The sequence below is a fragment of the Vitis riparia genome, chromosome 5, assembly GCF_004353265.1.
Source record: "Vitis riparia cultivar Riparia Gloire de Montpellier isolate 1030 chromosome 5, EGFV_Vit.rip_1.0, whole genome shotgun sequence".
Lineage (NCBI taxonomy): Eukaryota > Viridiplantae > Streptophyta > Magnoliopsida > Vitales > Vitaceae > Vitis > Vitis riparia.
In genome coordinates, this window is record NC_048435.1 from 7,119,478 (window position 1) to 7,133,758 (window position 14,281).

The following is a 14,281-nucleotide window of genomic DNA, read 5'->3' on the forward strand; positions in this document are numbered from 1 at the left end:
GTAGAAGACATGTGAATCACTACTACCATTTTTTAAAAAATTGGGTCCGATTTGGTTCACCTTTGGGACCAAAACTGAGCTAACCCGCCATTGAATTGGACCATCCAGCGGTCCAATCGTTGAATGTGGACCGGCTGGGCCGGTTCCAGTTTCTTATAAGTTTTCGTGGCAAAATTTGAACGGTGGGCTTTAGTTCACCCACATGGACATGGGCTTGGGTCTGGACCCTGTATGAGTTCCACACGTAGCTCCTATAAAGGGTAATGTTGGTTCGCGCTTAGGGTTTTAATCAAGACCTTTTCTTGGCAAAAGTGGAGCATGCAGCACCAGGCCAGGACCATTTAGTTGGTAATATTTGCATTTGCATTTACATTATGTATATCTACTATTTAAAAACTTCAAAATTTATGACGTTACGGTTTAATGATCAATCCGATTATTGATGAACTGTCAGTAACTTTTCTAGTTTAATGATTGATTATGAAATATTGACTGCTGTTATATTACAAATCTTCACTACCACATTCAAACTGTGAAGGTGGCCATAAGGTTTTAAAGGCTTGCAAACCGACTAATGTATCAAATAATCTCCAAGGCTGATTCCTTTGACCCATAATTTAGCAACTGAGTATGATACCATGCTTAATTTTCATCCTACTGCTTTTAATCAGGTTGATTAAGCTCTGCTCTTCAGTATGGATGTATGTCCAAATACTATAAAATTGTAGTTCAAGACTCGGCCTGTAGTTCCTCCAAGAATGAAAACGAGACTGCAAACCCTAGCCTGAGCAAAATCTTGAGGCCCAGCACTTACGTAGCCTTGAGGCCCAGCCTGAGATGGGTTTCATAGTTCACCGCATGTTCGTCCAAACAGAATGTGCCCTTGTACTAAATGCAATTATCCAAGGAAAGATGATAATCCAAGGTTCGGATATCTGTCCAGCAAAATGACAAATTTAAGTGGCTGGGATTGCCGCTTCATTTTCCTTGCATTCATTCTTGAATAAGCAGAAGGCCTCTTCCTTATCTTTGACTTCATTGAGGAGAAACAATGGTGACTGCCAGCACGAAGGAAGCTCAAGGAGGGGAATCCAGTTATGATCGAAAAAGTGAATTAAAAGCCTTTGATGACTCAAAGCTTGGAGTAAAGGGACTCGTAGATGCAGGGATCACAAAGATTCCACGGATATTCATCAATGAGCAAAATAAGCTTGACATGAGCTCTAACAATCCTCACTTGAGTGTTCCAATTATAGACTTGGAAAGCTTTGACAAAGATGCAGTTGTCCGGGCTGAAATAATCAACCAAATCCGTGATGCTTGCAAGAAGTGGGGTTTCTTTCTGGTGATCAATCATGAAATTCCAGAAAGTGTTTTGAGTGAAATGATTGATGGGATAAGAAGATTTCATGAGCAAGATGGTGAAGCCAAGAAGGAGTGGTATACGCGTGATTACTCAAGAAAGGTTACATATAGTAGTAATTTTGATCTTTATCAAGCATCCTCAACTAATTGGAGGGACACCTTTGCTTGTACCTTGGCTCCTGATCCACCTCAACCCGAGCAATTGCCTGCAGTGTGCAGGTACGTCATAGCATCGGTGTATATTTACATGCATCACACCTATATGCATAGTTTGGGACTTTGTTTATTAGGCCAATGCACCGGAAATTCATGATGTTAATTATAAGGCTCAAATGGTTATTGATGGATGTATCATGGGGTCATGTATGGTGGTTATTAGAATTTTCCCTCTACAGAACTTGATTACCTGCACTTTTAAGGAAAAGTTAAGTTCTATTATAGTGAGAGTGCCAATATAAATTTGGATTTGAAGGGTTTTGTTTGATGTGTGACTATTAGCCAACAAAGATATCAATCAGAACCTAAGGTTTAGAAAAAGCATGTCCAAGGACCAAGGTGGAGTATGATTCTCTTCATTTGGTTTGTATGATGCTGCAAGCATCGCAGTCCAGGCAAACCCTCTTGACCCTATTTGATGATCAATATATTTTGGGTCCTGTAATTACTGACGAAATGGAATCAAAACTGATAACTCATTGTTTTAGCCTTATCACTGTTGGTTTAATTACCATTGTTAGCTATCATCATCCTTTGAATGATCCCAGAGAAGAGGGAAGAAGTATAATGCTGAGAGCTTTTGGTTTGGAGTGGGTACAAATACCCCCTCTTGCATTTTTGCGTTCCTTACTTCAATTCACATATATGATCCCCTGTTCCCTACTCGTGAATGCACAAGAACCTTCCATTTTGGTCATTATATGCATTTGACCCTTGGATTCATCTCAATATATTATATATGTGATTCCAGACTGGTACGTTATCATTGGATTTTTCTTCTAAGTATGGCGTCATATTTGATCAACTTGCAGAGATATACTGATGGAATACTCGAAGCACGTAAGGAGACTGGGTTTTAGCCTCTTTGAATTACTATCAGAAGCACTTGGCCTCCATCCAAACTATTTGAAAAACATGGAATGTGCTGAGGGGATTCTCCTTCTGGGCCATTACTATCCAGCGTGCCCTGAACCAGAACTAACTCTGGGCACCAGCAGCCACACAGATGCTGACTTCATTACCATACTTATACAAGACCAAATGGGTGGCCTCCAAGTTCTTCATGAGGATCAATGGGTCAATATCCCACCCATATCAGGAGCTTTGGTAATAAACGTTGGAGATCTTCTGCAGGCAAGTCTACTCCTTGTTAACCATGATTCATATATTCCTTTGTCTTGGCTTGTCACATATTGAAGCAAATTAATACAATTAAACGAATATGCATAATACTCACATTAATTAGATCCTTTCGGTTGTTCTTGTGTCTTCTTTGCAGTTTGTGTCTAATGGTAACTTCAAAAGCTCGGAACACAGAGTACTAGCAAAAAATGTAGGCCCGAGAGTTTCAGTGGCATGCTTTTTCAGAAAAATTATTCCGGTAGAGAATACCACAAGACTGTATGGGCCAATCAAGGAGTTACTATCAGAAGATAACCCTCCTATATACAGGCAGGAAAACTTCCCAAATGAGTATCTCATGCACTACAACTCAAAAGGATTGGATGGGACCTCTTCATTACTACGTTTTAAGTTGTGAAGTTGGCCATGGAGAATTGCTGTCAGCTTCATTGCTCACCAGACAGATGATGATTGTAGTCCAAGATATGTCTTATAAGTTTTTCTACTTTGCAGGATGCAAATATCTGGAAATAAAGTGTCTTGTGTGTTACTAATGTATGCTTATATATATCAAGTTCAAACTAAGAGGTCTGTCTACACTTTTGTGCTTATATATGTATGTCAAGTCCTCCTGAAACCTTAGGACACCAAGATATCATAAACTCTTGCAAGTTACTGTCTTGATAATATGTCATAGTTGTACTAAATTTTTATCAAAATGCACTTTCTTTAAAAGCTTATTTGTGGATATATATCTGGCCCTTCGAATAGCAAGTCTCATGGTCTTTCCTGAAATGGTTTTCCAAAAACTTGAGTGGAGAGTAAAAACAAAGGAAAGTAGGATCATCAATTGGGGATCGCATGAAATTTTCATGAGATCCAAGTTCATGTTCAAGCTGTCAACTTGTCATCATGATCTGAATTTGCCCCCAGTTAAGGTTCAAATGTGCCAGATAGATTAGTTTGAGTTGGACTAGTGAAATCCAATTACTATAACCCTATAATTGAATAAGACTTCAGCCTAGGTTGAATCCATCTACTTTTGTTAGCTGTCGCATATAATACAAGTATAACCAGAATTCCCCTTTGAGGAGCTCGGTTGCAGCGGATATTTATTCTGGTAGCTTCAGAAGATCAGTCTTTAACATGGTGATGTATTAAACAACATTCCTACTGAAACCAGCATGAAGAGCAATTAGTGTGATAATGTTTGATGGTCAATGAGAGCGTTTGTACCAAGAATTCACCCGAGAGTTGCAGATGGCTTTGATCATTGTGGCGTAGTCCCATTAATAAGAGTAGGAATTGAACAACAGCACATGGGCAGTGCATATTCTATTAGGTGGGATTCATACGTGACTCAGCATCGTTTGAATTCATAGTGGCAATGGGTCTTAACCCAATCACAGCAGAGTCCAACACATGGTCTCTAGTTTAATCTTGTGATACACGATTTTCAGTGACACGTCAAGAAATATAAGTATTTAATTGGGAGAAAATTTTAGAAAAATCCTCAAAAGTCAATGGTTTGAATTTTTATCACATCAAAGTGGAAATTTTTAAATAAATAAATAAATTTGAAGAGGAATTTAGCTATTAAATTATCAGATATTATTGGATTCTAGCGAATTTGATGTCAATATATTATTGAAATCATTAATGAACTTTAATTAAAAAATTTTGGTTAATTTTTATAATGTCAAATTATAATAATGAAGAAGAAATTAAGTTTAACACTAGAAGGGTAAATTCAATTATATAATTGAAATTAAACCATATGAAATTACAAAATACCAAATGAAATTGAACTGAGATTAAATTTTTGTTACATGAAATTAAGAATTTATATAAAACATAATTGATTAGAATGAAAATTTAAATTATTATTTAGTGAATTTAATTTTAGAAAATTGATTTAATCGACCTATAATTGGCCAATGGAATGTATTGAATTAGTAGAATTGTCAAGGGCTAACAATTTAATTAAATAATTAAATAATAGAGGGTTGGTAACTTATTGGGTAAGATTGAGATATTTGAAAATTTGGGTTTTAAATTGGGAGCATGTTGTGAAATATAGTTTTATTGTAATATTAGATTTAATTATTTTAGTGAAAATATAGGCATAAAGTATGATTTTTTTAGAAATTTAATTTAATTAATGAATGGTAAATTAAAGCTAATATTTTTCAAAAATTGCAAAAGTTTGAAATATGAATAAATAAATAAATAAATAATAAAATTTATTATTGAAAATCATAAAATTTTATACATGTGATTTTGAAAACTAAAATAATTTGATAACTAAAGTTATAGAAATTAACGTGGATAGTTGTGTAAAAAAAAAAAAAAAAAATGAAGAAGAAGAAGGTAAATTGAGGAATAGTGGTCAACATGACCACTCAAAGAAGAGGACAAAGTGTGCACCGCTTAGAGGAGGAAAAAAGAAAAACACAAAGAAGACCAGAGATTCTAGAGACATTAATGGGTTTCCGCCATGGAAAGGTCACATCTTATAACTCCAAACCAACTCTGTTTTTCAATAAATTTTGAGAGGGTGTTCAATTTGTCGGATGAACAAAATTACACAGTCGGATTTCAAATCTAGGTTGGATTCTCAATTTTGAAATAAAGTGATTTATTCCCTAAATTTTTTGCCATAGAAAATTTGATGGATATTATTATTAGAAGTTAGATCTTTTTATTGTGGCGATATTTTGCAAGTGATTATATATATATATATATATATATATATATATATATATATATATATATATATATATATATATATATATATATATATATTTATTTATTTATATTTATTTATTTATTTATTTATTTTTTCCAATTATATGAATTTTTAATAGAAAATAATGAAAATTATTTGTAAAAATTTTGAATGTTGTTATATGTTTAAAATAATTGTTTATATTATTAATTAGTATTATTATTAAAGTTGAAATTGGACAATGATATTATATTTCATTTATATTGCATCCATGATTACATGAAAAGAAAACTAAAAGAAAGAAAAGAAAATTGTTTTATGAAATGAAAATGAGAATGGAAAGACTCAAAGGACAAAAATAAAAATAAAAGAAAAATAATAAATGAAAAGATTTTAAAGACTTAAGCTAGTAACATTCTTAGTGTAAAAGACATAAAAGTTTACCTCTCAAAGCTTTGAATGCAAAATATATTTAGGTGTGAACGCATATTTTTCGATGAAAACTCAAAAATAATGATGTATTAGTTGATTGTATATAATAAGCATTTGCATGATCTCCGTATTTAAATGAAAGATTTATATAAATTGATTGAATCACAACAAATGATGTTTGAATATATTATTAAAAAAATAATTTATTTATTTTATATAAGAAAATCAGAAATATTTGATGTAATATAAATGAAAGAAAAAAAAAATGATAATGTAAATTGATTTAATTTAGTATAATTTCAATTTCGTATATAATGTTAATGGAATATTATATTTTGACATATGACTTTATTGTATTAACTTGGAATTTTAACTCTTTTAAGATCCTATCGAACAATATGGAAATAAATAAAATAATTACATATTTTTTCTTAAAATTTTAGATGCAAATATAATTTATGAAAAATAACGAGAAAATCAAGAAGAGTTCCAAAAAGTTCTAAAAAGTGAAGTAACAACCTAGATAATAAATTTAAGCTAACAGTATGCTTGGGGAGGAGTAGTTTCACCGGTTGATTTTCTAGAAGAAAAAAAAATTCATATTGTAGATCGTAATTTAATAAACTTATTTGACATTAGATTTTAATTTATTTTAGAAAAATTAGGTTATTAAGCTAACAGTTTGCTTGGATAGGAGTAGTGGTTGGGGTCAAACTTTTGACGGTCACGGTCGGTTTTGGGTTGCCTGAAATTCGGGTGGAGGCAAATCTAGTGTAGGTTATATTACGAGCTAGGCCCATAACTATATTTTTTTTCTTAGGCCTGGACGCTTGCGCCTTGTGATTCGCGCGCGGACCCCATAATTAAAAATTTTCAAAACTTACAAAAGTTTGAAATATGAATAAATAAATAAATACAATATAATATTTATTATTGACAATCATAAAATTTTATATATGTGATTTTGAAAACTAAAATAATTTGATAACTAAAGTTATAGAAATTAATGTGGATAGTGGTGCATAAAATTAAAAAGAAAAAAAGAAGAAAAAAAAAAGGTAAATTGAGGAATAGTGGTCAACGACTCAACATGACCACTCAAAGAAGAGGACAAAGTGCGCACCGCTTAGAGGAAAAATGAAAGTAGACAGAAGAGAAGATGATGAAAGTATGCACCGCTAAGATGAGGAAAAAAAGAAAAACACAAAGAAGACCAGAGATTCTAGAGACATTAATGGGTTTCCGCCATGGAAAGGTCACATCTTATAACTCCAAACCAACTCTCTTTATGAGTAAATTTTGAGAGGGTGTTCAATTTGTCGGATGAACAAAATTACACAGCCGAATTTCAAATCTAGGTTGGATTCTCAATTTTGAATAAAATGATTTATTCCCTAAATTTTTTGTCAGTAGAAAATTTGATGGATATTATTATTAGAAGTTAGATTTTTTTATTGTGGCAATATTTTGCAAGTGATTATATATATATTGTTTTATTTATTTATTATTTTTTTCAATTATATTAATTTTTAATTGAAAATAATGAAAATTATTTGTAAAAATTTTGAATGTTATTTTATGTTTAAAATAATTGTTTGTATTATTAATTAGCATTATTATTAAAGTTGGAATTGGACAATGATATTATATGTTATTCATATTGCATCCATGATTATATGAAAAGAAAATTATAAAGAAAAATTATGTTATGAAGGAAAATGAGAATAAAAAGACTCCGAGGACAAAAATAAAAATAAAAGAAAAATGAGAAATAAAAAGATTTCAAATATGTCAAATTAAGCAAATAGTAACATTACTAGCATAAAAGATGTAGAAGTTTATCTTTCAAAGACTTTGAATGCAAAATGTATTTAGATGCGAACGTATATCCTTCGATGAAAACTCAAAAACAATGATGCATTAGTTGATTGTATGTAAGCATTTGCATGATATCTATGTTTAGATGAAAGATTTATATAAATTGATTGAATCACAACAAATGATGTTTGAATATATTATTAAAAAAATAATTTATTTATTTTGTATAAGAGAATTAGAAATATCTGACATAATATAAATGAAGGAAATAAAAAAAAAATGATAATGTAGATTGATTTAATTTTGTATAATTACGATTTCATTTAATATATATAATATTAATGAAATATTATATTTTGACATACTTTTTTTTTGTATTAACTTGAAATTTTAACTTTTTTAAGTGTAAGACATCCTGTCCAATAATATGGAAATAATTACTTTTTTTTTTTAAATTTTTAGATATAGATATAATTTATAAAAAAAATAACGAGAAAATCAATGAGAGTTTCAAAAAGTGAAAAAACAGCATAGATAATAAATTTAAGGTAACAGTATGCTTAGAGAGGAGCAGTTTAACTGGTTGATTTTCTAGAAAAAAAAAATCGTATTGTAGATCGTAATTTAATAAACTTATTTGACATTAGATTTTAATTTATTTCAGAAAAATTAGGTTATTAAGCTAACAGTCTGCTTGGATAGGAGGAGTCGTTGGGGTCAAACTTTTGACGGTCACAGCGGGTTTTGGGTTGCCTGAAATTCGGGTGGAGGCAAATCTAGTGTAGGTTATATTACGAGCTAAGCCCATAACTATATTTTTTTCTTAGGCCTGGACGCTTGCGCCTTGTGATTCGCGCGGACCCCATAATTAAAAATAGTTTGGAGGTTACTGTTTTGTTTTCCAATAGATCATGTCATTGAGCTAAAGATACAATATTTAAATTTTCAGTTGACAATCTGCACCTCCATCGCCTTATGGAAGAGAGAATGAAGACCTCGGCGGCCGGAGAGTCCTCTGCCATGAGTGTTTTAGATTATGACCGAACAAAAGAGTTGAAGGCTTTTGATGACACCAAAGAAGGTGTCAAAGGACTAGTAGATGCCGGGGTGGTGAATATTCCTAAGATATTCATGCGACCACCAGATGAGCTTGCAGAGAAACAGGATTGCCATCAGAACGACATCAAAGTTCCAGTTGTAGATATGAGTGGCGTCCAGAAAGGTGATCGGCACAGGGAGATTGTTGAAGAAGTCCGGATTGCATCAGAGGAGTGGGGCTTTTTCCAAGTTGTGAATCACGGAATCCCCTCAAATGTGCTGGAAGAAATGATCAATGGGATACGAGTGTTTAATGAACAAGATCCTGAGGTCAAGAAAGAGTACTATTCTCGTGATATGATGAGGAAAGTAAAATTCAACAGCAATTATGATCTCTACCATTCGCGGGCTGCTAACTGGAGGGACACTTTGACAATTTCCCTTACTTCAGATGGCCTTGACCCCCAAGAATTGCCAGCGATCTGCAGGTACGCACTTTACCATATGCTGGTGCTTCAATCTTACTGATTTAGATGATCTATTTTATATCATACTATTGTCTAATTCACACGATGCTTGGAGCCTTGGACTTCCAGAACATTGCTGCAGTCTAGTGGTAGTTGGGCTATGGTTTTGTAGGTTGTTGGATCACCACTCACTTTGTTTGGCCTGTAGGGTAGTCTTCAAGAAATTTCTGACAGCTCTTTTTTATTTATGTTTCAATTAACAAGTTCTGCAAACAAAAAAATAACAGGGTTTAGGGTTATGGAATGCTGAATTAAACCCCAAATTCAATAACGACAGCTGCATTTTCCACCTAGTAATCTTGAAAGCATAATCATTGCATAGGAAGTTGCAAATGGAGTATATTGAAAGGAGCTCCTCCCAGTGTAAGAGCTTGTTTGATAGTGGTTTTAGAAAGCACTTAAGCCTTGAAAAGATCTCTGATACTTGGAAACAGAAATATACCTAAACCTTGAGATGTGTTAGGGAAGCGATTTAGTTGACACAGTTTCATGGTCCAAATACCAGGGTTATCAGTATGATTTTGTAACGATGTCTTCTAATTGGTTCTCTCTTCTATTGATATGACTCACCTGCAATTAGTTTCAACCGTTTCCCATCTCATTTATTGTCCATGGTTCTATTTCCAAAATGTTCTTTTTTTTGTTCCTTAAAATAGAAAACTGTTTTTCATACTAATTTGATTTTTTTAAAAGAAAATTTTGTTGTTGAAATAATTGAAAATTGTTTTTAAAAGTAGTTTTGGGAAATGTTGCTAAACGAGTCTTATTTCTTAAATTGTCGAACTCTATTCCTTCCTTATCTAAGTAGTACCTTCCTTTAACTTGAAGAGAGGCAACAACTGAGTACATAAAGCATGTTATGAAGCTGGGGGCCGCTCTTTTTGAGTTATTATCAGAGGCCCTTGGACTCAAACCAGACCACCTAAGAGCCATGGGATATACTGAAGGGAGCAGCACCATGGTCTGCCACTACTATCCAGCATGCCCAGAGCCAGAACTTACTATGGGCGCTAGCAAGCACACTGATCCTGCAACCCTTACTATTCTTTTGCAAGACCAAATTGGTGGCCTCCAAGTCTTTCATGAAAACCAGTGGGCTGAAGTTCACCCCATTGCAGGAAGCCTAGTCATAAATATAGGGGACTTTCTCCAGGTTCGCTCATGCTCTAATCTTCTTTTTATTCATTATGACTTCTCAAACTTACCTTAGCTTGGCTCAGGTTATGTCAAATGGCAAGCTTAAAAGCGTCTACCACAGAGTGGTTGCCAACCATGTCGGACCAAGAATTTCAACAGCATGCTTTTTCTCAGGAGCTAGAACTGAGCCAGCGAAGCTCTGCGGCCCACTCAAAGAGTTGATATCAGAGGAGAACCCCCCTGTGTACAGAGATTTCCTAGTGGCTGAATATATTGGGAAATTTATGTCCAAGGGGCTAGATGACGATTCTGGCCTTGATTATTTCAAGCTGTGAAGCAAGAAAATGAAATTCGTAGAAATCAAACTCATAACTGAATAAAGTTCATGAAACTCATTGAATTGTGGAATGTAACCTCTGCCTTGTTATCTGCTTACTATTAGTTGTTTTGCAAAAGTACAATACTTGGACAGTTGGCCCTGTGATCATTTTCTGCATCAATTCAATAATGGGGAGCCTATTTACAAAGAATTGCAGCACAAGAAAGGCACCTCTAGGTCTACTGATATACCAAAGCCCAAGTCTTTTCTATGTTCTTGCAAGGGATGGTTTTCTTTAATAAAAACAGATAAATCATAATCTTGGGCATGCATGATATGCCATGTGCTGTTTGAACAAAAGAGAAAGCTTTAGATGACTAATTAAGAAGGGGTAAAAGGGCATGAAGAGCTCTACCCCACAAGTCCACTAGTCACGGATATAGATCAAGACAAATCCAACTTCCTTTATGTCCTGTGGTGCAAGTTCTAATTCCGGAGGCATCTTTGGATTTTTCTCATTAAAAGACCACTAGTAGAGCACATGAGGGATATTCCTAGGATATGTGAAATATTTTAGGTTCATCCATTCGTCTTTGCATTTGAGTGTTGAATCTTTATATTTGCATCCATTGCATATCTCTACACATTCACCTGAATTCGGAGTTTTTTTAAGACAAATATGATCCATGACAAGATGAACAAAATACCATTGAAGTTAACAATGTCTGAAATTATACTTCCTCACACACTTCAAGGTGTCCAAAACTAGACTTCCAAATATACTTTCGATATCTGGTCTTGCAAGTCTAGACACCACAAAAATGCATTTTTTTTTATTTCTTTTTTTTAAAAAAAAAAATTCTCACTTCTAAAACACTTAAATTATTTTAACTATGTTTACAACAAAATTTTATCCAAAGTTACATAAATCATGAGCCTTAAAATATAGTTATGTACTGCAAACATATGAATTTAAAAAAAAATATATAAAAGGGTAGAAATTAGCTTTTGAACTTATATCCTCTTTTTTTTTTTTTTTTTAACAAACAAGTTTTGAAGAAAGAATTTTATCTTTTGGTTTGTTGTTGAGAAGAAAAAAATTGAGAGAAGGTAAGTGTTGATCAAGAGAATAATGAGCAAGGTATTTTAGATATATTAAAAACTTTTAGAATGATGTATTAATAAAATTAATGTTCTAAAGTAAATGTGTAAATAGGGTGGATGTATAGAGGATTTAATTGATTGATGCAAATATAAATTCTCATTGAGTGTCCACCTCATATCTTTGTAATCCCTCATTTTAAAGATCATAAATAAATGAAAAAAATTTCTTCACTATTTACTAAGAAAGATCAACACAATAATTCTATATGAAAAACTTCTCTAATGATGGTATGGTGGCAATTTTACTACAATCCTCATATCCAATGGTCATTAGAATGGTGAAATTGTTATCTCAATCCCTTTATTTTCTCCTTCTCTTCTTTTTAACCAATGATGAAAATATCGGTATTTATGGATATATCAGTAGTTGAATATTACGAATATATCAAGACATATCGAAAAATGTGAATGAAAATTTTGAAAAGAAATATTGATGTATGAAAATTAATCAAAACTTCAAAAAAATGATAGAAAAAACAATAATTCATGTATTGAAGTTGTTTTAAGGAATAGATTGATATATGTCTAGTAAATTTATAACATTAGGTAATAATATATTACATTTGAAAACACGTTAATACAAAAATTATAATATATTTATTTTGGATATATTGAAGGATATAAAACAAATGATGACATATATAAATATTTTTTGTTTAAAAATATTGATAATTTTATTTATAATTTATATTTGTCTTGTAATTAATTAATATACAAAAGAAATAATTAAATAATTAAAATTAACTTATTTAGAATAATTTTATATAAATTAATTTATAATTTGTAATATACATGTTTTGATCATGTAGTCAAGACCTTTAACTTTTATCAAAATCATAACGAACCTTGTATATACAAGAAGGTTTAGGGAAACATAGTGGTCTTTATGATCTTGTATGTTGATGATATTTTATTCATTAATAATGATGTAAGGTTATTGTCATTAGTCAAGATCTAGTTATCTACTCAGTTCCAAATGAAAGATCTGGGAAAAGTATAGAATATTCTTAGGATTAAGGTCCTATAGGATCGTAAGAATAAGAAACTAGCATTGTCTTAAGCCACCTATATTGATAAGCTCTTGGTCAAGTATGTGATGTAGGATTCCAAGAAGGGTTTCCTATTCTTTATACATGGAATTCTTCTTTCTCAAGATTAATGTCTTAAGACACCTAAGGAGAAAGAGTGTATGCGAGCAGTACCCTATGCATCAATTATAAATAGCTCTATGTATGCAATGTTTTGTACTAGATTGGATGTTTGGTTTGTAATAGGTATGGTAACTAGATATCAGGCTAATATAGGCCTAGAACATTGCACAACTATCAAGAATATACTCAACTATCTCAAAAGAATGAGGAATTATATGTTTATGTTCTAGAGTGACAAGTTAATACCCATTAGGTACACACATTTAGACTTTTAATCTGATAAGGATTCTCGTTGGTTTACCTCTAATTTTGTATTTACTCTTGATGGTGCAACTATTAGTAAGAGGAGTGTTAACCAATCTTACATTTTTGAATCTACTATGGAATTTGAATACATTGTAACTTCTAAAGTAGCAAAGAAAATCTTTTAGCTTAGGAAGTTCTTCATGGAACTTAGGGTAGTACATTTGGTAGTATAGCCCATGATGTTATGTGACGACAATGAGATGGTAGCATAGTCTAAATAACTAAGAAACCATCGAAAGGAAAAACATATTGAAATGAAGTACCATTTGATACGTGAGATAGTTCAAATGGGTGATGTAGCCATCGAGAAGATATCTTATGTGGAGAACTTCGCAGATTACTTCATCAAGACTTTGTTTGGTAGAGTTTTTTATGGTCATAAAGAGAACCTAATGGATTCCTTCATCAAGACTTTGTTAGGTAGAGCTTTTGATGGTCATAAAGATAACATATGTGTCAAATGTGTTCCCAATATACTTTGAGAGCTAATGAGAGACTCTTTGGGTAGAACTCTTAAAAGCATGACATGATGTAACTATAGACATGTTAGATATAAGTAATAGAAGTAATCCCAATTTTTTAGAAATTGACCTTTAGGGTTAAAGTATTAACATTTAGGTTTGGATGTTCCCAAACTTTAAATTCCAAGTGTTGAAAATGGCCTTGAAGTTATTGGAAGTCTCGTAAACCCACAATCTTCCACCCAATGACTTAACCTTGCTTTTGGCATACTTCTGATGGAGAAGAAAGAAAGATGGAGGTTATGACTCTCTTTCTCATTTGATGGTGGAAGACAAAAAGTGATGGAAATCTTAACTCCTAAGGGGTATTTATAGGATTCCTAACAAGTTTAAGTGACTTGAGCCCACATGAGCTTTGGTCACTTAATCTAACCTAGATTAAGTTCTAATTTATTAATTAACCCAATAAGGTCTACTAATTAATCAATTAACTCAAT

The 14,281-nt window shown here is 32.4% G+C and overlaps 1 protein-coding gene across 1 annotated transcript; it reads left to right on the forward strand.

Moving 5' to 3' along the window:
* Window positions 1-992: 992 nt before the first annotated feature.
* On the forward strand, window positions 993-10,957 carry LOC117915471 (1-aminocyclopropane-1-carboxylate oxidase homolog 1-like). The gene is made up of 7 exons (XM_034831074.1): window positions 993-1,584; window positions 2,394-2,715; window positions 2,861-3,117; window position 3,524; window positions 8,858-9,207; window positions 10,075-10,399; window positions 10,467-10,957. Exons 1-7 carry the CDS (start codon window positions 1,052-1,054, stop codon window positions 10,716-10,718), a joined length of 2,040 nt encoding a protein of 679 aa, XP_034686965.1. The 5' UTR covers window positions 993-1,051; the 3' UTR covers window positions 10,719-10,957.
* Window positions 10,958-14,281: the final 3,324 nt, after the last annotated feature.

Coding starts and splice junctions, on each gene's coding strand:
- LOC117915471 (XM_034831074.1), top strand. CDS start 1,052: ATGGTGACTGCCAGCACGAAGGAAGCTCAAGGAGGGGAATCCAGTTAT. Junction 2,716..2,860: donor ACGTTGGAGATCTTCTGCAG/GCAAGTCTACTC, acceptor TCTTCTTTGCAG/TTTGTGTCTAATGGTAACTT. Junction 10,400..10,466: donor ATATAGGGGACTTTCTCCAG/GTTCGCTCATGC, acceptor AGCTTGGCTCAG/GTTATGTCAAATGGCAAGCT.